Genomic DNA, 26,911 nt, shown 5'->3' on the forward strand with positions numbered 1-26,911 from the left:
CCTCACCTCAGTCGACGACGATTCGATTCCAGGTTAGCAGCTAAGCAAGGCAGGCAAGCAGAAGCAGGGCAGACAGACGGATGCTGTGGATGGAAATGACGGCTGGTGCGAAAGTCGACGCTAGCAGCATGGGAAAGGAATCGACCGAACACCTCACTGATTCACCGCGACTGGAGATTGGGACGTGGACTGGGAAGCAAGCGCAAAACGGGCAAGGACGTGGAAGCAGTGGATGGACGCCCGGGAGAATAATGGGGCAGTCACAGTCACCACCGGCGCTGCCATTGGGTGGTTGGAGCTTGCAGAAAAGAGTGGGTTTGACGTGACCGGGGTGCTTCCAAGACTGTCCAGGACCAGGACCAGGACCAGGACCAGGGTCACGAACAAGCCAAGACCCAAGACCAGGACCAGGACTGAGAGAGGAACACGACCCGACCACCATTGGCTTTTTCTTCCCTGAGTCCTCAAGGCTAACGGGTAGCCAATTGCTCGAGGGATTGGCGTCTGCCTTCGGGTTCGGGCAATTCTATGGGTCTCATGTCTTCAGAATCCAGTCCAACACTGAGGCATCTCGGTGGCATTGTGCTACCTATGTTGCTGTGTTGTGTTATGTTATGCAGCCACGATGACTATGCACTCTCAATCGTCAACAGCCGACAGAAGACTGGCGTTGGCGGCCACGATAACCACTCCAGCAGGACCTCTCTCTCAAGACATGGCACAGCAGGCGTCAAGAAGAAACACCATTGAACCAAGCCAAACCAAACCAAACCAAACCAAACCAGTCCTACCACAGCGTTTGATGCTGCTGTCGCTGTTCACCGTTGCATCCACCACCCAATCTGGTTCCACGTCCATTGAGCAGGAGCCCTGCTATCGGGAGCTTCTGGTCCTCGCCCTCGTCTCCTGCCTCTTTGCGATGGATTTTTTCTGCCCGCTTCTGTGAAAGCTTTTTTTTTTCTCTTCATAAAACAGCACATAAGACTCGGCATACCTTATCTGGCCTTATCCATATCACCTTCTCCAAATCCCCATGCCCGGGCAACCTGGACTCCCTTTCTTCATCTCACTGCCCTACGGCCCATGGGCAGGGAATTGAGCAATACGCGGCGACGCCAGATAGATGGGCGGCCAACGTCGACACAACATCCCGGGCGCAGCCACTCAAGAGTCCGCCCGCGCGGCCGGCGCATCCATCCCGAGCTGCCCTGAAGCGGTTTAGCACTTGTCAGGCGTGCAGGGTCTCGATGAACATCGAAATCAAACGCAGAGTGCGGACGGTCCGAGAAGACAGGTCCGAGTGCGCTGGCGCTGGCTGTCGCTGAAATGGCGAGCCATGAGTGGATAGACAGACGCCGTCTCTTCCCTCACCTCTGTCGATTGAGCCGCCTTTATTACCTACCTTACCTCACTCCCTATTACCGCTATTGTCCGCTTCCCCCTTTCCCTTACAGCACACACACACGCACACACTTCATGACACCATGCCGTCCATCGGCCACCATGATCTGACGAGAGAGCACAGAGAGCACAGCACTGTCATTGTTCAGGGCTGTCACTGCGCGAGACCGGCGGCGGCGCGAGAAGACCACCATTGACACAGTACCCCCTGCTGTAGCATCCTGCCTCTTTACCCCCCTGTTCCCCTGACACCATGTCGAATGTCGTCACTCCCCCATCGCCAAGCGGACATGCACAGACCATGCCACCATGACAGCTGAGCGAGCCTGATAGGCGGATCTGAGAAAGTCGAGGTCGGGTACGGGTACGTGTATCTGTGTACCTGGCCGATGTTTATTCAGCAGGCATGATGCCCGCATTCCTTGCCGTAGCCCGGCTGCGAACCTTAGCTGCGCGGCGGTAACAAGCGAGAACATCCCCAAGACTCAGGTCTCCAAATCCTTCGTCCCCTGCTCCAACTCTTCCTCCCCAATGGAACCGCTTAAAAAAAGTGAAGCGCTGAAAAACACGACAGAGTTCGACCCCACAGCGGTGATCTCGCTGCACAGGCAACCAGGGGGGCCACGCCCTCCCAATTTTGGAAGAATTCCGCCGCAGCCTCTCAGCGTCCAGTCCAGCACATCCAGTTGCCAGCGCTACACTACCGTGACTACCTAGAGGCGTTGCAACGAACGACACGACGCCTACCACCTCACCCAATCTTTATTTCGTACGGATACTCCGCACTATTCCATCGTCACATCATCCAGAATGCGGCAATCCTACAACTCCGACAGATGCCACTGCAACGACAGACACACATCGAAAATTCCAAAGCTGCGAGGCGGCAATCACGTTGTTGGCTGGCTGGATCTTCACCTCTGAAATCTGCCCCTTTCATCTCTTTGCTTATTTTAATTCTGCCCACTCTGCTGATTGTGTCCAAGACGTGTCTGAGTCGTGATGCATCCACCACTCACCCCCCAAGCCAACTTTCTTTATTGCCTTCGTTTTGCTTGTTCCTGCTGTGTGCAGGGCGTCCACGTTTTGTTTGCTATCTCGCCTACTCTCAAACACACAACAGTGACCTATTGCAATTGCCCGTTTTCTGTCCCGACTCCCCGCCGCCCGGGTTGTCGTGTTGTTCAGCTTATGAAGGGCATCCATTGGCATGGGTGGTGGTGCTCCTTCGCTTTATTGGAATAATTGCGGTTTATGAAGGTCCCCTGCGTCCTTCCCGCTGCTAATCCAGTCAAACGTAGTTCCTTGGCCCCATCCGGACTTTGCCTTATGACTGAGTTGTACGAGGGGATCCCTCGAGGGCGTCTTCCTCCCATTGTTCGCGGCGTCAATACGAGCCATGGCCGGGACCGCCGGTTGTCTCGGTCAGCGAAAGCAGACAAATCGCACGAGGACCCTACTATCTGATACTTTTACTGCTTATTGCCCTTCCCACCTCTCTCTTTGGCCGTCGGGTTGACCTGACGCCCGGGTCTCACCAAAAACAGGCTGCCGGCAACGGGGCACATTCACGATCATTCCTATCGTTGCCCCGGGCGGGAATTATCACTAAAACACCGCTTCTTCTCTGGCACGTCGAGTCATTTCCGTTCCATCAAACTCCATTTCTACCGGTTCTCTCGGCTTCACTCAATGAATCACCGACCCGCCCCGGCCGTCTCGAACCCGTCAAAGGTGAAAGGCGAGGCCCCGGACCTGAATCCTCTGCAGTCTCATCCCTCTTTCTGGTCAAGCAACTGTTTATCGTTCCTTTCCACACGTCCCACACTCACTCACTCACATCAACAACATCGACTGCGCTGCCGCAGTCCCCCCTACCTAACCCATTCGCGCGCGCCGATAGCAGCCTAGCATCGCTGCCAATTTGGCATCTTGGTTGCGACCGACCATCGAAACTTGGCTCAAGATACGCGCGCCGCCTCCCCGTGTTCCAGCAGGCCCCCCCGCCCGTCCCAAGTTTGAGGCGCCGCATCAGGTTACACCCTCAACGTCCTCCCTCACCTCAATATCACCCGCCAAACCTACAAAGGTACCTTTCCGCTGCCAAAAACCACCCCCAATCGCCCCCTTTGCCCTTTGCCCGTTGGAACCATTGATTTTTAGGCGTCCTCGGCCAGGGGGGTTGAGGTCGACGGCGCCGGCGCCAAACACGCGGCAGACCATACCGCACTCGGCCCTAGTCTTTGGGGCTCTAAGCTCTTAGTCCGGTCTGTGTGCCTGCGTGCCGCTGCCATCGAGTCCATCGTCGTCTCTTCTTTTGCTCCCGTCATCCTTGCGCTGCCGTGCTCACTAAAACGAACCCAAAAAGCCCGCAGCCATAAAGACCAGACGAAATGCTTGTCCGCTCGGACGCGGCAGCATATGCACATATCTCGATGACGGTCTTGCCCCCTTTCTTTGGCGTGGGCGGGAGGCGTGCTCGTGGCAATGGTTGCATTCGTCCAACACCGGAGCCGCGGGGGTGGCAGCCTAATCTTGATATGCATTCCAGCGTGTTGGCTATTTCCAAAGCAGACAATCTGCCGAGGCACACTCACACAGACAAATCCTCTTACGCCGCGGACGCTTTACTGGCTTCAGCGGTTCTCCGGAGAAATAATCACTCGCTTCACCTGGTCAATGACGGTAGAGCGAAAAGGTCTCTGCCGTGCCGCGATATTCCCCGTTGCCTGACCCCGGGCTTCCGAAAACACACACAAAGTCCAGCGCGGGAGAGGCTAGAGTTTACAATAGTAGACCATTCATGAGTACTCTTCTCCCTCGGCAAGCAAGCATCTGATACCCAGCTGCTGTGCCTTAGGTTGATTAAACTCTGGGGAAGGTCCGTCAGAGTTGGCGACCAGCGCGGTTGTTGGCCACTCCCCGTCGTGCGCCGTCCAATTGACATGTTCCGGTCGGGGGGGGAGCGAGCTCTGGATCCTCTCCGGCGCCGTGTTAGTCCTCCCCCCAGCTCCGTGACTAAGCTCGGCGCACATCGTGAAGCACCGTCACGAGACACCACATGACAAGACGCCGACGTTCGTAATCATCACGCAGCTTCTCTTGCCTTACCCGTAAAAAGAGCCAATCCGGAGAAGGTCATGCAAACTCTCACGTCTCATGCTGCAGTGCGCATGCGCGATGCTGCACCGGGCGACGCCTTGCAGAAGGTTGCGGGAGGCGACTCCGGCTGACTCTCCCTCTCTCTCAGATTTGAGATTCCTCACTTACAGATTGAACAACTTCAGTATGAGGATGCACGCTGGCTTGGCTGCGTTTGTTCTGACCACCCGCCGCGCGGTCAGCTGGGTTTCGTTCTCTGTCATCGCATACACGCCGAATCGCTCCCGCAAAAAAAGCAAAAATGCACTTAGTGGTTAAGGTGTTGCTGGAAAAAGTCAATTCGCCCATCTGCAAGCCAACTCCAAGCGGAGCAGCAGCCAGACCGAAAAAAGTTCGAGGTTGGTGGCAGCAGAGGCGATAGCAAGCATACCGCAGGTTGACGGTCGAAAACAAGATTTGGCGTCCAAAGGCCCGATAGGTAAGCGATTCCCCTGGGGGGGTCGGTCTCCTCCATCGGCAGCAGGGGGACAGGCAAGGTCGCAGCAGTGTTTAGTTTTACCCGCATCTGATGGACGAAGTTTTTATCTTCAGCCACTATCCCCCCGACCTTCTAAAATGTCTGCATCTGCAAAAAGCGACGATCGAAGACGAGAGTGAGGCAAATGAGGTTCCGCACGGCGACGGCACTAGGGCACACCTCACCTCGGAATGCCATCGTGCCGGCCGCTGGTGAAGTCTTGGCCGTGCCCGCCCCGCCGAGCGAGACGCCCACCCACCCGCGCGACGACAGACGACGACGATCGACGTGGAGGCTCTTTGTTGTTGACCACATCCAGGGACTGTCGCGCGATTGGCGAATGGGTTAATGAGGGTGACGGTGCGCGGTCCCTCGGTAGAGATAGAGGGGGGCCAGAGGAGAGGGGCAAAGCTGCGAGAGGGTGGGTGGTAATGCATGCATGCATACGAAAGGGATGGGATGGGTTGGGTTGGGATCGGAGAGGATACGAGGCCGCAGGGCCGTCACATGAAGCCGCTGGGCGGAACTCCCCCCCTCTCTGGTATGCGGTTACGAGGCGGTCTTGTCAGTCACGTTGTTGCGGCGGATAAGGTAATCCATTGATGGTGATGCCCACATCGAGGTTCGTAAGGAGCTTCATTATGACAAAAGGCCAACCGCGCGAGGTGATAACATGTTCTTACCCGTGACACATCAATATCTATGGAGCCTCTTCATCGGCTCGTGCACCGCGCTACGGATACACTAAACAGAAAACTCCAAAAGTCGCCATCGCGGAGGCTAGTGATGCACCCGCAACACGGACCCAGATACGCGATGTGAGCTGATTTTTTGGGGACCTTGGGGGACGAATCACCCGCTGACGTCCTCGACTTGGGATTTCTGCGGAGGGGGGCCTCCAGACGGCACGTACAACCGTGGCGGGTCGCAGATGGCGATGTGACCTGTTAATAGCGGGCGGTGGCCATGGCCGTATTGCCGGTGATGCCTGGCAGAGGCCTCATCTAGCGAACTGCATGCCTTTGGCCTCGGTGAGGTTCGGTGGGAGCTCTTGCCTCGGTGTAGATACGTCTGTAGTCTACATATCTGCTGGCAGAGGCACAATAACAGCACAGCAATTCAATTACTAACGTTCGTATACACGCAACCGAAGAGACTTGTCAATGCAACAGCAGCATACGACTTGCTAAAAATTACAGCAAGCAGTTCCACCGCCTTCGTGTCGTTTGTCCCCGGCATAGATCCGCCCGCTCGGTAGGCATAACTCTAAAATCACAGCTGAACCAACCGGGCGAATTTCTTCTCAAGCAATAACACCTGGGACATATCGCCATCAAAAATCACCTCGCAACGCATCGCCCCCAAAGCTTCTATCTTTTCACAACGCCAACCTCGATCGCCGACCAGTATTCCATGCCTTGCATCACCGTGCTGGCATCGGCGGTGTCAAAATCTCACCCCGCTTTCCACACTTACACGTCGATTCCCAACCTCCCCTCGCGCCACTTCTGCATCGATATAAGAGAGTTGAGGGGCACAGCAGCGATCCCCGGGCGTGTCTGCCACTTCTTTACCCCGCTGCCACCGCCGTAGGCTTTCCCCAAAAAAGAGTGTTCCCAAGGATTTATTTGGCTCATGTTCCACCACACACGACTAATAAGTACCCGCGGGTGACCTCTGCGGATCGCTTTGCAGCGCAGGCGAGGCTTCACGACAGTGGTTCGAAGGCGGGGGCAAAAGGCGCCTGCAGGAATCCCACTGCAGCACAAGGTTCACGCGCTGCCTGCGAGGATTGGCGGGTGGGGAAGCGGCCTTGTGGTGTCTGTGATGGGTGACAGCCTGCTGCAGCGTGGGATGGCGGTTGGATTCGCTCGACGTGAAGCAAAAGTGGCTGTCTCAAAATTGAAGCTGTAACCAGCAGTGAGAACTCTCAACCCACATGATAGCCTGCCATAGACGCCTTGAATGGCGCACATGCTCACCGCGTGCCATCTGGAAACTCTCGGTGAGCGCCAGATATAGCGCCCTATCGAGCAGCAATCTATCGGCCGAAAGATCTGACAGCGCAGACGCAAGTGTATGGTCATCCTGACAATGCGCGACCAGGTCAGGCGCTGCCGACGTATCACCAACAAAACCAACCACCTGCCTTATGCCTTATCCAAAACGTGGGGGGAAGCACCTGTCCAAGACATCCATCCTTGCCGAAACTTCCATGAACCGGTTTTCTTTGTCGGTAGAGATATGGGTTTCTGTGTAATTGTTGCACACCGCATGTCCTGTGGTCAACCGCTGTTTTGCTTTTGCATGCTGTGCTACCGCGAGAGGATCCCTGATACATGACGATCAAAGAACGTTGCATAGGTTTGCAGGCTTCAGGAGTCGAGGCAATCGCGGTCTGGAAAACGCTCAGTTATCTCTAAGACTCTCCAAGGCTTCCCACGATTGTCGTCGGGTCGGAGGGAGAGCAGATCGGCCACGGGGTGCTGTCCCGCCGAAGCCGCCAGCGCGGGGTATGGGCCCTGCTCACGGCGCTTGAACCCCCCGCAAAGGACCGGGCGCTATCAGATCGCCCGCCATGCCCTTCTTTCGCCCTTTTCCTTAACCAACACGTCCCACGTCAAACTTCAATGCGAACCTTGGGCAAACATCGCGGCCTTCAATCTGCGTAGTTCGCAAACAGACTCTCGCGATGATAGAACGAAGTCGTTACCCCCTTACCTCTCCACAAAGGCCATGCTGGATCGAGATGATGCAAGGATGCTTCAACTTCCACACAGCAGATTCAGGGGCAAAAAAAGGGGACGCTACGAACGTCCCGCGTCCTGAACAAGCCCGGCCCGGGACCTGGAACAGCATTTTTAATTCCGGATCAACGTCGGTGCGGTGCTTCAACCGTCATGTCGCGACGCCGTCAATGCCCACGTGCTCAAGCCACGGGATCTCATCGCGACATCTCATTCTGACCTCTCTCAACATATCCGACCTCTTCCCCCTCTGAGAGCGTTGTGTTGTTTGTAAATGTTCCGACTGCGAGTGCAATCATTCTTACTCTAATTTTCCTTTTCCCGTCTGCTTAGATAGAAAGGGGGAGGGCTGCGTTTGCTGGTTCGTCCTAGACTGTTGTCGTTCCATTCCGCCCGTCGGGGGGAAAGTCTCGCTCCCACTCCGTGCCGGAGACCACGCCCGCGAAACTCCGCCGTTACACCGAAGACCTCACTGCCGCGCCGTGCTCATCGCGGACATCCCGGATCTTCCGGTCAACTTCACGTCACCTCATACTTCACTCACTCTTACGGACTGGGCGTCGCACCCAGGCTCATCTCATTCAACCGCCCAAGATGCGTTTCCACTGCATGCCCCTTCTCTACGTCATCTCCTTCTTCCTGCTCGCATCAGCCCTCTTCTCAGTCCTCCTCTCGCTGGCTCCCTGCTTCGTCAAGTCCAAAAACCACTGCTACCGCGGCTATGAATCCCACCACTCCTTCGACGTCGACAAGGCCCTCCACGCCGAGTGGATGAAGTCCATCCCGGACGACGCCAACCTCACCTCCCTCTCCATCCCGGGCACCCACGACACAATGACCTACTCCCTCCGCAACCAGGTCTTCCAGTGCCAGAACCACAACCTCTCCGCCCAGCTCAACGCCGGCATGCGCTACCTCGACATCCGCGGCCGCCTCGTCAACGACTCCATCCAGATCTACCACGCCTCCATGGCCACCGGCTACTCCTACACAAACGTCCTGCTCACCCTCTTCGACTTCCTCGAGGCCCACCCCTCCGAGACCGTCGTCATGCGTCTCAAGGAGGAAGGCCGCCCCCTCGGCAACAACACAATGACCTTCGAGGACGCCTTCAACATCTACCTCCACAACGACACCCTCACCTCCGCCGGCGCCCAGGCCCACTTCCACAAGCACAACCCGCGCAAGCCCTTCCCCGCCATCGGCGCGCTGCGCTCCAAGATCTTCCTCCTGCAGAACTTCCCCTCCAAGGGACCCAAGTCCCCCTACGGCGTCATCTGGGAGTCCTCCGACATGGTCCTCGAGGACCTCTGGATCATCCCCAGCATGGAGCACCTCTACATGAAGTGGGAGGCCATCGAGAACGCGCTCAAGCGCGCCGCCACCTCCAAGCCCAACAACCGCGTGCTCTACCTCGCGCACCTGAGCGCTTCTGTAGGCGTGCTGCCCATCGAGGCCGCGGCGGGCAACCTCAACCACACGGTCGCCGGCATGAACGACCGCACCGGCGACTGGCTCGCCGAGACGGCGGGCGGCGCGGACGCGGGCAAGACGGGCATCGTCATCATGGACTTCCCCGGCCGGGCGCTGGTGGACGAGGTCCTGGCGCGGAATACGGCGCTGGCGGACCGTAGCGCCGAGTTGTGAAGGCCCGGCGTTTGGCAGTCATCACACACACCACAAAAACAAGAAACAGAAAAAAAACAAAAATCCCAGTCGCAAAACCGTGTGCTTCATCATTAATTGGTCCCGTCGTCATCATCACACTGTCGTTGTCGTCATCCATCTACACCCCCCTTGGGTCCACTACGCTTCGTTCACAGCACGCGCTACAGACAGAGACGCTGCGACTGTTGCACTCTTACAACCATCAAAGCCCCACCGGCTGTGTCGTTTTCGGAGGCACGGAAAAACGGACTGTGTTGGTCGGTTTGCTGCGGTCTTTTTCCCCCCCTCCTCCTTGATTCGCGGCCTGCGGGTCCGTCCCCCGACCGCGCGCACGCGTCGCCGAGATGAGGATCTTCGGCCGGGCTGGGAGGGGCGGCCACCTTAGCGTCGGATGCCCGCCGATCCGCCTCTAGCCCGAAACACGCCGGCGCCGGCGCAGCGTTCTTTTTTTTTTTTTTTTTTCTCTACCTTGGATTTGGTGCTCCTCTTTTTCATCCCGTTGGTGTGTTCACAACCGCTCGTTCGTTGGACGACACTTCTCCGTGAGCTCCCTAGCCGACGACACTAGATCCGGGCGGCTGTTTGTGTTTTTTTTTTCCTCTGGCGGCTTTTTCTCTGTCGATACCCAATCGCTATTCGTTCTAGAAATCGGGCCGTTGAGGCGAGGGAAACGTGTGATTCTCCATTCGTGTGCTTTCAAAACGGTGGTTTAGTTCGTGATCCGGGAGGACTCATCGGATCTCGTTTGGTTTCTTGGAAGCGATCTCGATCATAGACGCACGCGACGTTACTAGTCACAGTGTCACACCAAAAAGGTCTTGTCGACGGCGGATGTGGTCGCTTCTCATTGCCTGCTTGCTCTCCCTTTCCCCTCGCGTTTGTTGTGCCCCCACACAATCTCTCTCAGCTTCTTTTACACACGCCCCCCACCCACCAAACCTCCCTTGCCGCCGCCAACTACGCAAGTGGCGGTTTCAGCTTCACTTGCCCATCTCGCCAAAACTGCATGCTTTTGGTTTTTGGGTGGTGAGGGAAAATTTGATCGTCAGGTACCGGGACGGGTGCATCGGAAACATTTGTGGAGCTGGAAAAAAAAAAAGGGGATCTTCATTAGCCGTTCGTTTCGAGGCGAAGCGGGAAGGGCAGGCACGCGAGTAATTTGGGTTTCCTGGGTTTCCTGGGTTCCTGGGTCTTTCCCGGGGTGGCGGAGAAACATGGCTGGCGGCTGAGGGGTTTGGGAGCTGTCCAGCTGAAGACGATCTCATCCTTTGGCAGAGGGTTTGGGGTTGTGCTGTCTGGGTCTGGTTGCCTTGTGCGACAACCCCGGTCGCACGGCGGTGGAATATCTTTAGGAACTTGTTGGTAATGATGTCAGGGGAAGAGGGCAGAAGAGAAGAGTTGGTTAAAGAGGTGGATCAACGTACATGGTATTACACACGCACAAAGAGAGACCCGTTGCTGGCGTTGACGTCAGTGACTTTGAGGGTTTACTGAACAGAGGGTTGGGCGGCGGCTCAATTTGGGTTTTGGGATACACATAATTGGGGTTGTACACATAGAGTCAAGGCATTAGATCTCGGGTGGTATGGTGTCTTTATGGCTCGGAGTTCCGTGGCGTTACTTGTTTCGGGACGGATAGAGTCCTGCTAATTGAATGACACTCGTTGAAACGATTGGGTTGTCCGTCTTCTTATATCTCCAGACCGGAAGCTTCTTCTACTGCCTGGTGGGCACCAACTGCGAATGTTATCATCTGACTGCCACGGCCGGCCAGGCGGTTGCTCGGATATAAGATCAATACGTAGCTTGGCAAATCAAACATGAGAGCGGAAGCATTATTCTCGGGTAGATGCCGTATTAACTTTATCAGCGACCTGCTTCTGTTCAAAGAACCTGCATAGCCTATCTATGAATGTGCGATCTGTACGAAAACCAGATGATCAAATCAAGACCTGTGCCCTGAGTGAGGTTAAGTTTAGTATCAGATCAACTGCGAGACAAGACCAAAAGTCCGAAGGAGTGTTTCTCTCAGGCCATCCTTCAATGTTCCGATGACGTTACCATAACTATGACCTTGACATGGGAAACAGTTGTTTGTCGACGATTTATCATTATGTTACTCTACGCACCTCTCGAAGATTTCCGCATAATTCAGTTTGTCCAAGTTGAAATGACTGAATGACGCTACATCTGTAATAATGGAAAGTATGGCCCTGTCCTCCGTAGGTAATCTTGGCTTCTTTGCGATGGCGAGAAAGCGTAACAGCTTTAGTGCTTAAGATACCAAGCTCATCTTGAAGCATGTTCTGAGTCTTCATGACACAGGACGCAGTCTCCAAAGTTACAAAATCTAGACCCTCCCTCATAATCATTGATTTCAAGGAGCAATGCGCATACGGTTAGGTGCTCAGTCACCACGATGACGAGTTGTCAAATACCTGCCTGAAGCAGACGCTGTGTGGTTAGAAATGCTTGCGAATTTTGCTACTAATAGTCCCTTTATCGCATGCTTCAGCTCATCTTTTGAGCTCGCTAAGACGTGGATTCTTAATCGGCGCCAGCATTTAGACGTAGACGGTCTGTCTGACAAATCCGTAAAGCCGTGGTATTTAGTATTTTATGCCATCAACATTCCCATGCAATCAATATTCTTGCGCTTTCAAGATTTTATTTGATTCAAGCTTCTTTATTCTTTCTATCCTTCAGTAGTCTTTTTCCAACATCCATTAGATAGCCTGATTGCCGTCACTCACTGCCGTCTACGGTCGTTGTCTCCGATCTTCGTCTGGAGTGGTCGTCTTGTTTATCCCTGACTGTATCGCCTTATTCGTTGCCCCCAGACCTTACTCTTCGCCATCATACCGAACGACTGTCGTCGAACTGCAGCAGTCATGGGTTCTGTCTCTTAGAAGCGGAAGAAATCATCAGTTTTGGCTGCTCTAACCTTCTTGGCCTGGATTGTCCGTGGGATCCGCCAACCTAGCCTTGAACGCATCACGTATGTATCTTTCTTGAACTCCAGTTGAATAAAGAATTTGTTCTCACACGCACGTACAGCATAAAACGCTGCTGGTACAACATGTCATAATACAGAGACCATTTAGGTACTTCAGTTTCAAACCAACAAAGTTCCTCTGCGAAAAGCTTAGCAAACCCGTGCCATTCGTTCTTATCGAGTAGCTCTTTGATGAAAGACTGGCAGGCGAGGTTCAATTCCCCGCAAAGCAGTTCCGTTATTGGCCCTCGAAATCTTTCAAGCCTAGAGATGCTGAAGAGAAAGAAGACGAGACCTCAACAAGCCAGGAAGGAAAGCAGAATTTTTCATGGAAGGGGAAGCGGACAGCGTTGGCTTGTCCCTTTTGAATAATGCATAATGGGGAGAGATGAACTGGAACAAGATAGCATTATGGTAGGTACTCTTAATTTTGCGCTGCTGTGTGTGGTCAACCAACACCTAGGTTATCAGAAGACCATAAGGTGGTGTTCCATGGGTATGTGGCTTAATTAGACCATCTCAATCAAAGACCTCCTTTCGAGCAACCTCCTCGACTCAGACTACATAAATTTGCACAGTCAGTTGCATGAGGAGCGCCGACACCACCAACTAAACGGTCCTGAATTCTTTATCTACCTCTGCTTTCACTCGCTCATCTGGGCCTCCAGCCACAATCATGGCCTGCAAAATCGCCGGCTGCATCAACTGTTGCCCTTAGACTTGACTGGTTACAGACGAGAAGCCAATACCAGGCGTTCAACAAGACGAGGGTACTTCGGGGTCTGCGCGTTACAGATGCTGGCCGCGTAAAGGCAATCCTCCATTTTCCCAACTACTTTCCTTCAAAGCTGTAGCTAGCGATAATTACACGTCTTTTGGATCCTCAAAGTCTGTGTCGGAGTATGGGCCCGACGTGGTCAAAGGATTTCAACGCCGACCGGGGCTGCCGAAGTGATATCCCTGAAAGCCGGACACTTTTGAGACCCCCAAACGATCTACGAACCAGTTACACCTCTTCTTGCTTGGTGTCGCACTTGCTCAAAGCGTCAGGCCAAAACCCGAATAGGCCTTGAGACACTTCCTACGGCCCTTCTTTAGGTTTTGCGAGTCATTCGGTTCGTCGCATGTTGAGTAGCCCTCAAAGCTTGTCTTCAGTCGGGACGTTCGTAAAGCTTTCCCATAGAGAAATCCTATCTACTAACCCGCACAAAAAAGCGATTACGCGGAATGTGACACAAGTAACGACCCAAAAGACCCGAGAAATGCGCGTGTTTCCAGCGCCTTATAGACTATGGAAACTTAATAATCCTTGGGTGATTTCTCGTCTGACTCGTCACTAGGTACTAGGGTTCAGTGGCTAACATGACTGAACTTTTGCATATAAAGACAATCAGTTTCCTTGCAATCATTGCTAGATGTTGCGCTGAGAGTACCTTCTTGTCCTACCTCGGTTTTGACGACGAATTTCCTTCCATCTATTGCCCATAGAATCATCAGCCATCAAGATGAGAGTTTCAGTATCACTATGCATTTGTCTTTCCTACCTCAGCATTGCGACGGCAGTTGCTGTGCCTAGCAACGGGGAAGCAGAGACTGCTTCTCAACTTCTGTAAGTCAATTTCCGCAAGAAGGGATCATCTCCAGTCACTTCCATCAAATGTGTACACATCCCTAATCACGTATGATTCAGTACAAAACGGGCACAGCAATGCCAATGTGATAGCACTGCAGCTACCAGAGACTGCTGCAAAGGGCTCGGAACGATGGGAGGTGGACTGAATCTAGAATGCGTAACCGACAAAAACAGCCAGTTCTTGTCGTGCTGCTCTAAGAAGGGGTTCATTGGGAACGTATGCTTTTAACTTAACGACGGCTGCGTAGCAAGCAAATTGCATTTCTCGTCATATTCAATCAAAAACCACATAGATAATGTGTCTGTGAAAATGTTAGCTGGCTGAGTTCTTGCGGATATATCAAACTGTTCATACCCCTTGCGCAAGGGTATCAATCATGTGTCCCACCTGGCTTTAAGCGGCTACAAAAGCGAGATCTTACTTAGGACGCATTAAATAATTTAAGGATTACATGAACAGCAGAAATCTCAACATTGAGTGACCATGCAACCCTCGATTTCGCACAAGATTTCAAGAGATAAGCGCCTAAACTCTTTGTAAAAAGAACGCTTGATCCAGGTTCTGTAGCAGTTGGAACAGGCTTAGATTCAATCTCCAACTTTTCATTCTAGAAACGAGCGATAGACAGTCAGCTAAGTGATACTTCTCTAACGCGTCCGTTTGATTTTTGCCCCGATGCCCCGCGACCAAGTGACTTAGATAGGCTACCTAGTATATCTCTCTGAAATACTAGCTATGCCAGTAGCCTTGCCACCAATCGGCACATACTCTGCCCTCGTCTTGCTCACGTCCTCAGCCCGCTCGACAGGCTCGCCAGCTGATCTGGTCTTGCCAACCCAATTGAATGCCGGGCGCACAACAAAACCAAGTAGCTGCTTTTGCCGCAAAGTCAACTTGTCCAAGACATCTTGCCCCAAGCTCAGATACGGGTTCACGGTTGATCCCATGAAGTAACGGTTGAAAGCGTAGATGAGAGCGGGTCTTTCAGCGTTGGTGGTGTTGACACCAGTTGAGTGCCAAACTGTAGTATTAAACACCAGGCAAGTGCCGGCCGGGGCCGATGCTGGGATGGATCCATCCTTTGCGGCATCAGGCGTTAGTCATGTTTGAGAACAACGACAGTCCAGTCGCTGTCTTGCCTCGTATCAGCTTTCGAGGGAACTTACAAAGCTGTTTGGATCCCATGGGCGCACATGGCCAATGTGAGAGGCCGGAATTACATGCGTGGCTCCGTTGGACTTGCTGGAATCCTCCACGTAGAACATGAAACTGAGACCAACTGGATCGTCTGTGAAGGGATTCATAGGAATCTGGTCGCGGTGAAAAGGCATCGGCATGTTGTTAGGCCCCAGGATGTTGACCGAAGCCTGAGAAAGGTACGAGTAATCTCCCAGAAACCAGGCGAGCAGTTCGTCAAACAGTGGGTGGTTCAAAAGATCTAGAAATTCATCCCCCTTGTTGACAACGTTCCTTCGGTCGCAATTCTTGTTAGCGTATGCGGCATAGGGATTGACATGCGAGCTTTCACTCACCACAATCGTTGGTTAGTCCCACCTTCGATGTCGGCTACGCCAGCCTTCCGCTCACCGGCAGCTTGCTCGAGAATGGCTCGTCTCAAAATTTGAACCTGTTCCGGCGCTAAGGCGTCCTTGACCAACCTAAAAGCTCGCGTTAGTCACTGCTGTCGTCTTGCGAAGTTTCTCATACCCGTATCCGAATTTCTTGATGTTGCGCTTAATCTCCGCAATGTCAGTCGTTGGTTTCGGGAGCGCGTCCTCAGAGAATGTGTAATCCTTGGGATTCATGACTTTAGACGGTCGAAGAGACATGCGATCCAAGAGATCGTGTGACTTCGGAGGGTTGGCGCCCTGCGCGTTGAAGCCGATACGGGCAACCATGTTCACGTCTAAGTTTCCGTTTGCCAAGCCGAAAAACATATCCGGACGCAGAGAAATGGTCACGTCTACGCTCATACCCGGAAGCGGAGACTCGAGCAAGCGAGTGCCAGTTGGCCGAGCATCGATGTAGATGGTCTTGGTGAGCTCGCCACGGGGCATCTTGTCAGTTACGATGAGTTCGGCCAGTGTATCGGCCTCGTCCAAAGCCTGACTGATGTTTAGTTGGGATGGCACTTCAACTTGGTGGTAGGCTTACCGAAAGTTTGCCTTTGATGGTCTCAAATACATCCGAGGCAAGTGCGTCGAATTCTTGTGCTTTAGGGTCGCTGTATGAAAGGGTTCCGAAGTCCATTCCTGGAGTCAACGGAGGACCCGCCACGGGAAGAGTTGAGGCGGCCATTTGATCAAGCTTTGTTGGAAAAGGTCACTAAATCTGTTGCTCTGGGCGAATGCACAGATTCGACTATTAGGCACGATGAAGCCATGATTAAATACAAAGCACCGCACATTTCGCATTGCAATATCTCCTTTCAGCGATTGCGAGACCGAGAGCGATATTTTGCTCTGGTTGGCAAAGCTTCAGAACCGTCGCCAGAGCTAGGATATCCTCGCTTAAGCGGCATTCATCCCATACATTCATTGCACGTCAAAATTATAAGCAGCCGAGCGTACCTTAATCGGATATCAGTGTTGATCATTCGTATATGCCCATTGAATATACAGCTAAATGCACTGAGTATTTCAGTTCCCTGGTGCTGATTGGTGCTTATGTCTTGATAGAAGAATGCCGAATACATAAAGTTCAACAATGTCCCATCGCTTGCGGGTGCCATTATATGCGCAGCGGGGTTGTATCTAGATAGACGTTCCATCAACTGACCGACTTGTTGTTCTAGCGAATAGGGAATCTTGTAACTGAGCGAACTTGCGGAAATACGGAGCTATCCGCGGATCGCGCGTGGTGTAGTCCACCTGCAATCGATGAGGTGCAAGGACCGGTGATGGCGGTGAAGGACAGGGCAACACGGACCCCCACTTCGATCGATATGAGGAAAAGCCCTTAATGAACCGTAACTGTCACCTCTTGGTCAATAGTGACCGCATATCTGCTGCGAGCGTCTCAGTGAATCTAGCTACGTCACATAGGGGGGGACCTTCAGGCACCGTAGATTCGTAATTATTACCCTTGTTCCACACTTCGGGTACACCCGCTAGCACCTGAGCTACACGGGACTTGTTGGGATGTATGTAGGCCGCTTATTGCTTGTTGCGGTGCCAAGTCTTAGGCTTGAGCCTTGCACAGTGATCCGCAACCATGCAGCATTCCAGACTACCGGCAGTCCTGAAGATGCTTCGATCCTATACCATTGTGATCTATGAACAATCAAAACAGAACGTTGCTCGTTGCTCTGGGAATTCTTGCATAAGTAAATGAGCATTACCATCGATGATGGCGCCAGATTGAGTCGCATGTTGGGGTCTGGGGACAATTGGCCTAAACAAAGCATACATGAGAGTTAAGTGTGGCTTAGCAGAAAATCGTAGACTGAAAATCAATCAACCGGTAGGGAGCACACTGTGCTGTGTTGTGAGGCTCTGCCTCCTTTTGAAATTTAGCTTTTCTGCCATTAACGTTTTACTTTTCGAGTCCGGATATCGGCGTTGGTTTAGGTTCAAGGACTATGACCAGCCTAATTATTCTGTTGTTGACAACCCCTGCTTTAATAAAAAGAACCGTTGTATCATTTGAATGGCGTACACTTCAGGGGCTCGTGTTGATATATCATGTCTTGATTTGACAAAAGCTTGTACGCTCTGTAGAGACAAGCAGTCGCCGACTGAGATGAAGGACAGTCTTTCGCCAGAGTACTCCTTTTTGTTACTGATGTTGCCTTGTAGTAGGCAAGTATATATTATGTGAGCTGCAACTTGCCCTTTCTCATCCCCACATTCTCTTGGCAGCCACCAACACACACTTGCTCTCCACTCGGACAAGGTGCCCAGTCCCCTTACACGAATCAGTAAGTCATCATTATTATTTCTACTCTCTTTCGTTGCCTCATCTTGTCTCTTCTTTTCAAACTGAATTGCCTATCAGAACGAAAGCTCACAGAGTCACAGTGCATTCCCCAACCGCCATCATTCTCCTCGCTCTCGTCGGCCTCGGTCTGGCCGGCAACCCGCAGTACAAACTCAGCTGCGAGCCAGCAGTCCCAGCCGCGTACCAAGCAAGCTTCCAAGCCTACGCAAAGCGGAACTGTGGAATGGGCGAATACGGTGGAAAGCCAGGCACTTGGCATGACAACACGCAGACATGCGAAGCCCCAACACCCCTCGAGGGCAACATCTCGGGAAGATATTACCACCCGATCTTCGCGAGCTCCTTGGGCGGCGCCAATATCAGCCCCCGCTGCAACTGGCTCTCCGCTTGAGGGGATAATTAGGCTTAGATATGGCGAGATGTGCATTTGGAAGAGCCTATGATTGACTAGACCAATGGGAGATGTGAAAGCCCCATCTAAGAATTACAAAGACATACGTTAGAAGTTCATATCATCTCTGCAAATATCAGACCAATTCATTTCCATCCTACCCCAAGCCCCCCCTCTCACAACCAAGCGGACGGCCATACTTCAACTAGAAAGCAAAAGCAATGAATCTAATATTCTTTCCTAGTATTCTCACAAGTAATACAAACAACCCCTTATACCTGAACCCCCTTGAACCAATGCCTGATGATGTACACTCGCAAGCCCTCCATCTCTACGAAGGCTCCTCGAGCTGTTTTACAATGCCTCTACACCCCCTCCAACCTGATAAGCATCAACCAGCCTTGCCCTGATTTCTACGCGCAAAAGCTTTTGTTTAAAAAAAGTATCGGGTATCATAAAGCGTTGTCGACGAAGTGAACATGAATCATTAAGTAGTGCGTGGGCGGATGCAAGTCTAAAAGGTCGCATGGGTGCGTGCAATCGCAGGGCTGTCATCCGCAACACCAGGCAAGAGAGGGTACCGAGATGTATCTGTCCCCTCTTCCCGGCTGCGCTGCGCCGGCCGCTGATAGTGTCCGAGCGACGAGGACGATGTATGTGTATGATGTGTTTTGTAGGGTTTGACACAGAGTGGATTGTCTTTGTATCTGAACTTGGAATTTCGGCCATCCTTTTTGGCCAGTCGTGCAAAACTCGCAAAGTAAAATAATAGTAGCAGTGTAATGAATGCTCGTCGCGGAATGTGTGTGGTCCTCTTTGCCCATTCTGTGCCGCATGTCGTCGTATCGACTCAAATAATCTTCTCTTTCCTCTTTCGCGAACATGGCCTTCTCTCTCTCTCCCTCTTGTCGATTATCATCAGAAACATCCCCCGCCATTGCTCCAAGGTTGAGATTTCTCCTAACGTCTCTGCCTCTTCTCGCGATCGTTCCCGAGACCGGTGGCGTCCTCGCTTCTCCTCTTGCGACCACGCTCCTCTCGCGGCTCACGTCGGTCATCGTTCTGCCTCGATCCGCCATCGCGTTGTCCTCCTCTAGGCGCACCTCGCGTGTTTCCACCCCATTCTTCATTACGTCCTCCCGAACCCGCTTCTCCTCGTGCTCCATCCGCACGCACGCCATCGCCACGATCGCCACGGTGACGTGGCTCACGTCCACCTCCACCAATGTTCTCGCGGCTGTTGCCATGGGCGGCATTGGAGTGAGAGTCTCTGGTGCTACCGGAAGGATCCCGTCCTGACCGTCTCGGCTCGCGTTCCTCTCGGTTGCTCGAAGAATGGCCTTGGGCCCCTGACCTCCGGTCTCTGTACTCACGTGGCTCCTTGGGCTCCCTCTCGCGTTCTTGACTGCGCTGCTCTCGTTCCCGGCTGCTTCGTCTTGACTGTCGGCCGCGGTCCGAGCGGTGTTCTTTTCTGCTGCGCTCGTGCTCGTTGCGTGAGTGATCCTCTCCATCAGCCTGGCCGCGATCTTGCCGGATTGGATCTGGACGTTCTTGAGTCGGAGTCGAGATGGGAGACGCGCCGGTCAACACTTGAGCGTCGGAACCAGCGATGCTACCGCGGGCTGCTCCACGTCCCCGGATGGTAGTGCCGCGGCTAGTGTCCGGCATGTTAGCTTGGGCTTGTTGCAAAGTATTGTTGATACCCGCAAGTTGCCTTCGACTGCCACCGCGACCTCTGTCAGTTGACGCGGGTCCAGAGGGTGCACCATCGGTCGGACCAGGGAAGTTGCCGGTGGGCGTCTGGACGTTCCTGTTGCCGCCTCCAGAAGGCCGGTCAGGGGTGTTGAGAGGAGGCAGCGACGGCCGGGAATGGCCATGGTTGGGCGGCTGTCCCGAAGGTGGCGGTGGCGGAGGCGGCGCAATCTGGGCCAGGCGATCAGGGTGAACTCCAGTGGCTGGGCCTCCGGCACCCGGAGTTGGTGGGCCAGGCGGTCCAGAGTTAATGACACGAGCGCGGTCGGGGTGTGTGCTGGGAGTGGGCGTCGCTGTCGTAGGCGAGCTCACGGACTGATTCTGATTCGGGTCGTATTGATTCCTGCGCCCCCTACCCGAGGCCGGTCCGGTTGGTGGATGCCTCTCGTCAGGCGCCGCCGGGCTATCGGTGCCGGGAAAGCGTCCATCGGATCTTGAATTGGGAGTATTCATGGCACCGCCACCTCGAGCGGATGTTCGGCCACGACCACGAGGTCCGGAGGGCGGTTCGTTCGTGACGACAGACTGGATGGGATTCAAGCGACCATAGTTGTGGTCTTGGCGGGTGTGATCGGGATCAGAGCCTCGACTGGGGCCAAGGAATGCCTCCCTGCCCTTGTCCTGTCCAGGCCGGCTACTGTCACGGTCGCCAGCTCGATCGGCTCGTGGATGTGTAGCTGGGGACTCATTGTGTGCATCCCGATTCGAAGACCGATGGTCTGAGTGATGAGAGCGACCATGTCTGTCATCTCTCCCGGCGTCAGGGGTATCTGGGTTGAAGCGTCCACTGCGTCTGGGAGAGTGGCCGCGAGGCGTGCCTCTTTCTCTGGGCTCATCCCGTGCTGGACGCGATGGCGGCTCCGGGCGAGTCTCTCCGATCAAGGCGGCACGCTCCGGGTTGATGATGTCAGAACGGTCCGAGTCGCCTCCTCGAGGTCCTCTGCCACTGCGACGATCGGGCTCGGATGACCGCGGTGGCCTTTCTGAACGGCTGGGCCTGTCTGGCTGGTCACCCTGGATCAGAGCAAGACGGGCAGAGTTGATGGGCGGCTCTTCAGGTGGCGGCTGTGCTGCTTGAGGGGGTGGCGTGGACATGACTGTGTCTCTCGAAAGTCGACCAGGCTCAGAAGCTCGGCCATTAGCCTGAGGCTGTCTGTCCCGTGACTGGCGGTTGTCACGATCATGAGTGCCGTGTTCGCGGCGCTGAGGTTCTTGTCTGCCGGGCCAGTCCTTCTCTGACAAGCGACCGACTTCTCTGGGGCCGTCCGGTCCACGGCGTTCCTGATTGGCGAATTCGCGGCTGCGGTCAGGGCGAGTGGGCTCAACAAACCGAGGGTCTCTAGAGTCCCGTGATTCCCTATGATCCCTGGAGTCACGGGGTTCTCGAGAATCTCTGGGGCCACGTGGCTCGCGGCTGTCTCTCTGGTCGCGGCGTTCGGGCAGGCCTTCAGGAGGAAAGTGGTTGCGGTAGTGGCCTGGAATAGGCACGTCGGGCCTCTTAGGCAGGCCTGAAGGCGCGCTCGTAGGAATAGGTTTGGGGCCGTCCCTCTGGTGTGCGTTATTTGACGGGGTACCGACATGGGGCTTCGGCGTTGATGGTTTGCTCGAGGCGGCAGAGTTGGCTGAGGGGGTAGCACCGGGTTTTGCTGAGTCTCTCTGCGCACCAGAGGGCTTGGGAGGAAGATTGGCATCCTTCTGACCGATATTGGCGGGCGCCGACGGACCAGACGGTCGGTTTTCGGCATCCTTGCCGTCCTTGACTTCTCCATCCTCCTGCTCTGCTGCACTCTTGGCAGAGCCAGGCTTGAATTCGGCAGCGGTCGGGCGCAGACCTGCCGCATCGCCATCTTTCGTCTTTCCTTGGGCTTGTCCGTTCTGGGTGGTGGTCAGCATACTTGTTGTCTGGGTTGTGATTGATCGACCCACCATATTTGGGCGGAAGCCTGCTGGCAATACCCACTTCGCCTTCCTTCTCTGCAACTCGGACAATGCACCCTGAGCAGCAACTGAAAGATCAACGCGGTGTCCTTCCTCTCCGGCTGTCGCAGTCTTGGAGGCTGCCTCACGCTCGGTGATGGTCTTGAGCTGCTCAATGAACTGGTTGCCCATGAAGGTAACGGCTGGGAAGAATTCAAGAACAGCCTTGAGAACCGTCATGGCATTGCGAATGTGCATCCACTCCATGCCGCCGAGACAGGACTTCAAAGCCAGGTTGAGCTTATTGTGCCAACCGTACAGAATGTCTCGAAATTGCGAGTGGTCGTAGTACGCCGTTGGTTGTCCCTCGGCATCAAATTCCGATGCAAAGCCAAGCAGATTGCTACGCTTGCCGACAGCTTCCCTCTCAAAGACATTGGAGTCTCGGTGCCATTTGGCGAGGTCCTTCAAGATGCAGTTCAGGAACCTTCCGAAATGCTCGGCTTCACGAACGGTGCAAGTGAAGATCATGGACCGAAGTCGGTTGACATTGAAAATTCGGTCGTACAAAGCCTTCAAGCGGAAGTTGGGTGCACCGAAGCTGTGGATCTTTCTGATGAGGGCGTAGCAGTACTCGGCGTCGCTGGCGGAAAGCACAAGTCGGGGAAGCAAACATTGCTCCAGAATTGCGTCCGAAATACCGTTCAGCTTGGTAACCGAACCTGTGAACCATGTGGCCATGCGATCAGACATGTAGTCCCTGACGACGCGTGCCCTCTTCATCTGCAGATCAGCCTCCTTGGGAAGTTCGTTGCCAATCTTTTGAAGTTCGGCCTCTTTGGTCTTCTTCTTGTTGACGCCGCTGCGGCTCATGTCCGAACGGTCTCTGTTGAGATCCTTGGCCAAGTTGGCAATTCTCTTATGGGCACTGTTATAGCTTGCGGCAGGTACTTCGATGTCGCCAAGTTGAAGTGCCCAAAAGAGAACGTAGAACTCAGAACTGAGCTTGCTCCAAGAAGCCTCGGGCGTGATGGACTGAATGGAGGCGACGAGGGGCTCAAGAGCTTCGTGAATCTGGCGCATGGCGTCTTTCTTCGCCTTCTCCCGAATTTCTTGTGGCGTGAGCGTCTTTTCTTCAGCCTCAGTCGTCTCTTCGCCAGTCGGCACCATAGACACATCTCCGTCGGTATCCGCGATAGCTGGAGCATCCGGCTTCTTCGCAAACATGGCGTGAGAGACGCCTTCTCTGCCGATGAGAAAAGCGAGACTGGCATCAAGACCAAAGTCATCCATCAAACACGCAATGGCAGGGACAAGGGCATCAAACTCCTGTGGTTCCAAGTTCGTTCGCAGGAGGTCGAGATACTGAACCAAGATCTGGTGGCTGTCGTCGATAACGGAACCGATGTACTTGATATGAGCCTCGTCATCAGGGAGCTTGAAGATGGCTGACTGGCGGTATTGAGCAATGTTGATGAGAATACGTCCAGCAAGCTTCGATTCGGTCAATGATTGCATGAGGCGCTTGGCACTGCGCCCCGACTCGAATCGTTTGTCCTGAAGACCGAGCAGGGTCTGTCGGCGCAACACCTCACCTCCTGACATGGCCAGAATCTGTTCATCGGTAAAATCAAGGACTTGAACAACGCCTCCCATGGAGGCTACGAGCTCCTTGAGAATGATCAGATCCGTAGAGTTGCCTTTGAACAGCTGATCATCGACGTATCGAAGGATGGGGCTCGGGTCCAAAATCGAGTATCGCTTAAAAACCTTGCCGGCAAACTTGGACAAAGCTTGAAGCCATTTGCTGGTAAGAAGGATCGAAGATTCTTGGGTGCGACTTCTTTGTTTGCCGCCGAGGGAGCTCATCAATGACCACACCAGGACGTCGTACGCCAAGTCAGTGAAGTACTTTGCGCACTCAACGAAAGCTTCGATAAGATTGGCGTAGGATTCGATCTGGCTCAAGGCTTCCTTGAAGACAATGCCCGGGGATGAGTAACTGGTCTTTGCCAAAGACTTCGCCATCTCGCTAAGATTGGTCAACGAAATGCGCTTCATCACACCTCTGGTCTCGATGCGAGTGCGGGCAAAGGCTGCTTTCATGGCTGGAAGTCTGGATATTTGGCCCTCGAACCACTCTGCGTAGATTGAGTAGCGGGTGGTGACGGGGTAGAGCTTGAGAAGGTCCCAGACAGAGTTCACGACTGCCGCGTTGGCTGTAGTCATGCTGAGGGCGGGAACCAAAATGCGTCGGAGAAGTTCCTGCCAGCGGTCGAGGTTTTCCTGAGTCCGATCTTGTCCAAGACTCTTAGCTCCGATACTAACAAACTTTGCCAGTAGAGCAGGGTCTTTGCCGATGTTGACGCCGGAGATGTTCAAGAAGGTATCGCACAGGGTGAAGACATCCTCGACGGTCTGGCAAACAGGGACATTGTCGGCCCATTCGTCCCAGTAAAATCGGTAATGCTGGTCTCTTGGGTCGAAGCCGTCGGGGAAAGGCCACTTCATGGACTTCTTGGTCGGTGTAGTAGTGAGCTTGACAGTGCCCTTAGGAACGCCGCTCTGGTCGAGGTCGGCAATCGACTTGGCAGAACACTCAGCGGAGCAGATGGGTGTGGGTCGGCTTTCCTGATAGACCTTTTCAATGCTGTGGTTGAGGATGCGGTGTACGCGGTCAAGGATTTCAGGGAAAGCCTCGGGGAGCCAGGGGAACCGGCCAAGAATGAACAAAGACTCCGGAATGGCGCCAATCGTCAACAGACAGATGAGCAATGCCGCCTTCTGCTCCATAGGTTCCGGTAGCTTCTCCTTCTCATCCGCGCCGGCATCGGTCTTCGCGTCCGCATCCACCTTTCCGGAGATATCCCGTGTGCGAGTGGTCGGCACAGGTGCTGTGTCATCAGGAAGAGCACCCGCCATAAGGAGCGCATTCTGTGCGGCACCGGGTCGACTCTGTCTCTCCTTCTCCTCGAGTTCCTTCATGCGCTTCTCCCTCAAAGTCTCCATGTCGTCGTCCAGAGGCCAGAGATGAGGGTAAATGTCAGTGATTGACATAAATCCGACCTTGATGAGAAGCGCAACTAGGTAAAGAAGGTTGGCCGGCAGCACGTCGGCGGCATCTCGGGCGTCGGAAGAGTAGAATCGCAACTTGAAGCCTAGGAGCTGGGCAGCAGTACGGTTGCCTTGAGGCGGGAGCGTCTTTGTTGCCTTCATCCACGCCGAAGCGGCGTTGACTTCGGCTTCGGATGTTGACTCGGACGCTTCCAACTGTTTGAGGTTCTCTTCCGTGACCTCCCTTCCCCCAAGCTGGAAGAAGGCGTCCAGATGGATTTCGCGAGCCCTGTTCCAGAACTCGACATCACGCTGTCGTCTCAATTCAACCGCCTCTGCTTCGGACTCATCACTCGACTGCCAGTGTGAGTTTTCAGGTAGAGCCCAGTTGGGTAGACCGCCCACGTAGATGGATGAGGGCGGGTTTTGGTTGCGAGGCCACCAAGAGCTGACGCGAAGCAGCTTGATGAAGAACCGGAACTGCTTGATAAGCACGGCGGCGAAAACATCAAGCGTAACGTCGAGAACACGCCCGACGTCAAGATCAAAAGTTCCGATGAGGCCTTTGAGACGCTCGAATGCTGCGTGGGCTGCCTCGGCTGTGGGGGGTTCCGAGCTGCTGGTCGTGAAAAGCTCGGTCATCAGCTTGGAGTAACCCTCGGTCTCCTCGCGCAGCAGGTTGTAGTTGGCTTGTCGGTAAAGAAGGTTGGTGGCGTGGCGAATTCCGAGCTTCACGAAGGTGGTGCGGATGAGGCCGAGATCCTGCAAGAGCTGGGCATCGAGTACCTGGCGGAGGAGGGCAGGGGAGATGCCGCTGCACTGGATAAAGTCGCGGAGCTGGGGCTTGAAGAGTCCGCGATCATTGTCGAAGATGATTGACAGCGTGTCGAGGAAGAGAGTGTGCGGCTCGAACGAAAATGACTCCTTAATCATTTCTTGCGATTCCGAACCGAGTATCTCTTTCATGCACGCGCCAGCGTCGGCGGGCGACAGGCGGCCCTCCAAGACAGCATGGATGAATTCTTGGTAGATGCTGGTCAGCTCTTCAATGTCAACATCAACCCTGGACTGCTTCGCATGCTCGATCAGCTCTTGTCGGCTCTTAGCCGTCCACGAAGCGATCGCATCGTCGGTGATATGTTCGTAGCAGTAATTTGTCGGCACCGGAGAGGGCGGGTGGGATATCGAGGCAGCAGCGGTAGCCGCCGCTTGGTCGGTTGTGACTGGTGCCGGCGCTGGTTGCTGCGACTGAGATGGTGCCGAGGGAGGTCTGGGGACAGTTGGGGACGTGACGCGGGCGGGGTTCGATGAGCTCGTCGCGGGCGGCTGTTGTGATTGCTGCTGTCCCTGTGCTGAGTCTCGGCGGTCGTTTCGTCTAGTGTTCCTACCACTGCGGCCGCCTCTTCCGCCTCCCTCGGAGAAGTCTCTGTCGCGCTGGCCCATGATCGTGTCGCCGGGCCGATGAGGAGAGGGCCTGCTTCCCTCGTTGGCGAGGCCGCCGCGAGCCTTGCGCTTCGGAGGCATGTTGCTCTCGGATCGCGATTTCGTTCAGGGTATCATTGGAGACGCGCGTCGATTCTGTATTTCTCTCCTGTCGGCATGTCTGGTCAGTTGCTTGTCGTTCGCTTGCGCGCGCGCAGCTGGTGGAAGGAGGAGGACGTGAGGTACCAGGCGGAGGGAAGGAGCTCTCGTCGCGTGTCGATAGCTAGATCAAGGAATGACGTGCACAAAGGAAATAAAAGTAGGCGCAATCGTGTATTGCCGAAGAAACGATTCGGAGACCCGAAACAAACG

General features: G+C 54.3%; 3 protein-coding genes across 3 annotated transcripts; 1 reads left to right on the forward strand and 2 right to left on the reverse strand.

The window, feature by feature from the left end:
• Positions 1-8,361: 8,361 nt before the first annotated feature.
• Positions 8,362-9,414, forward strand: COL26b_002517 (uncharacterized protein; the record flags this gene model as incomplete). Its single annotated transcript, XM_053175435.1, has 1 exon — positions 8,362-9,414. One exon carries the CDS (start codon positions 8,362-8,364, stop codon positions 9,412-9,414), a length of 1,053 nt encoding a protein of 350 aa, XP_053040741.1.
• A 5,354-nt stretch (positions 9,415-14,768) lies between these two features.
• On the reverse strand, positions 14,769-16,314 carry COL26b_002518 (uncharacterized protein; the record flags this gene model as incomplete). Its single annotated transcript, XM_053175436.1, has 5 exons — positions 14,769-15,143; positions 15,231-15,534; positions 15,597-15,722; positions 15,772-16,169; positions 16,219-16,314. The coding sequence occupies 5 exons, from the start codon at positions 16,312-16,314 to the stop codon at positions 14,769-14,771; spliced, it is 1,299 nt and encodes a 432-aa protein (XP_053040742.1).
• Positions 16,315-19,354: 3,040 nt separating this feature from the next.
• COL26b_002519 (uncharacterized protein) lies at positions 19,355-26,641 on the reverse strand (the record flags this gene model as incomplete). Its single annotated transcript, XM_053175437.1, has 1 exon — positions 19,355-26,641. One exon carries the CDS (start codon positions 26,639-26,641, stop codon positions 19,355-19,357), a length of 7,287 nt encoding a protein of 2,428 aa, XP_053040743.1.
• Positions 26,642-26,911: the final 270 nt, after the last annotated feature.

Source organism: Colletotrichum chrysophilum (genome assembly GCF_026319265.1).
Source record: "Colletotrichum chrysophilum strain AFK26 chromosome Unknown scaffold_12, whole genome shotgun sequence".
Lineage (NCBI taxonomy): Eukaryota > Fungi > Ascomycota > Sordariomycetes > Glomerellales > Glomerellaceae > Colletotrichum > Colletotrichum chrysophilum.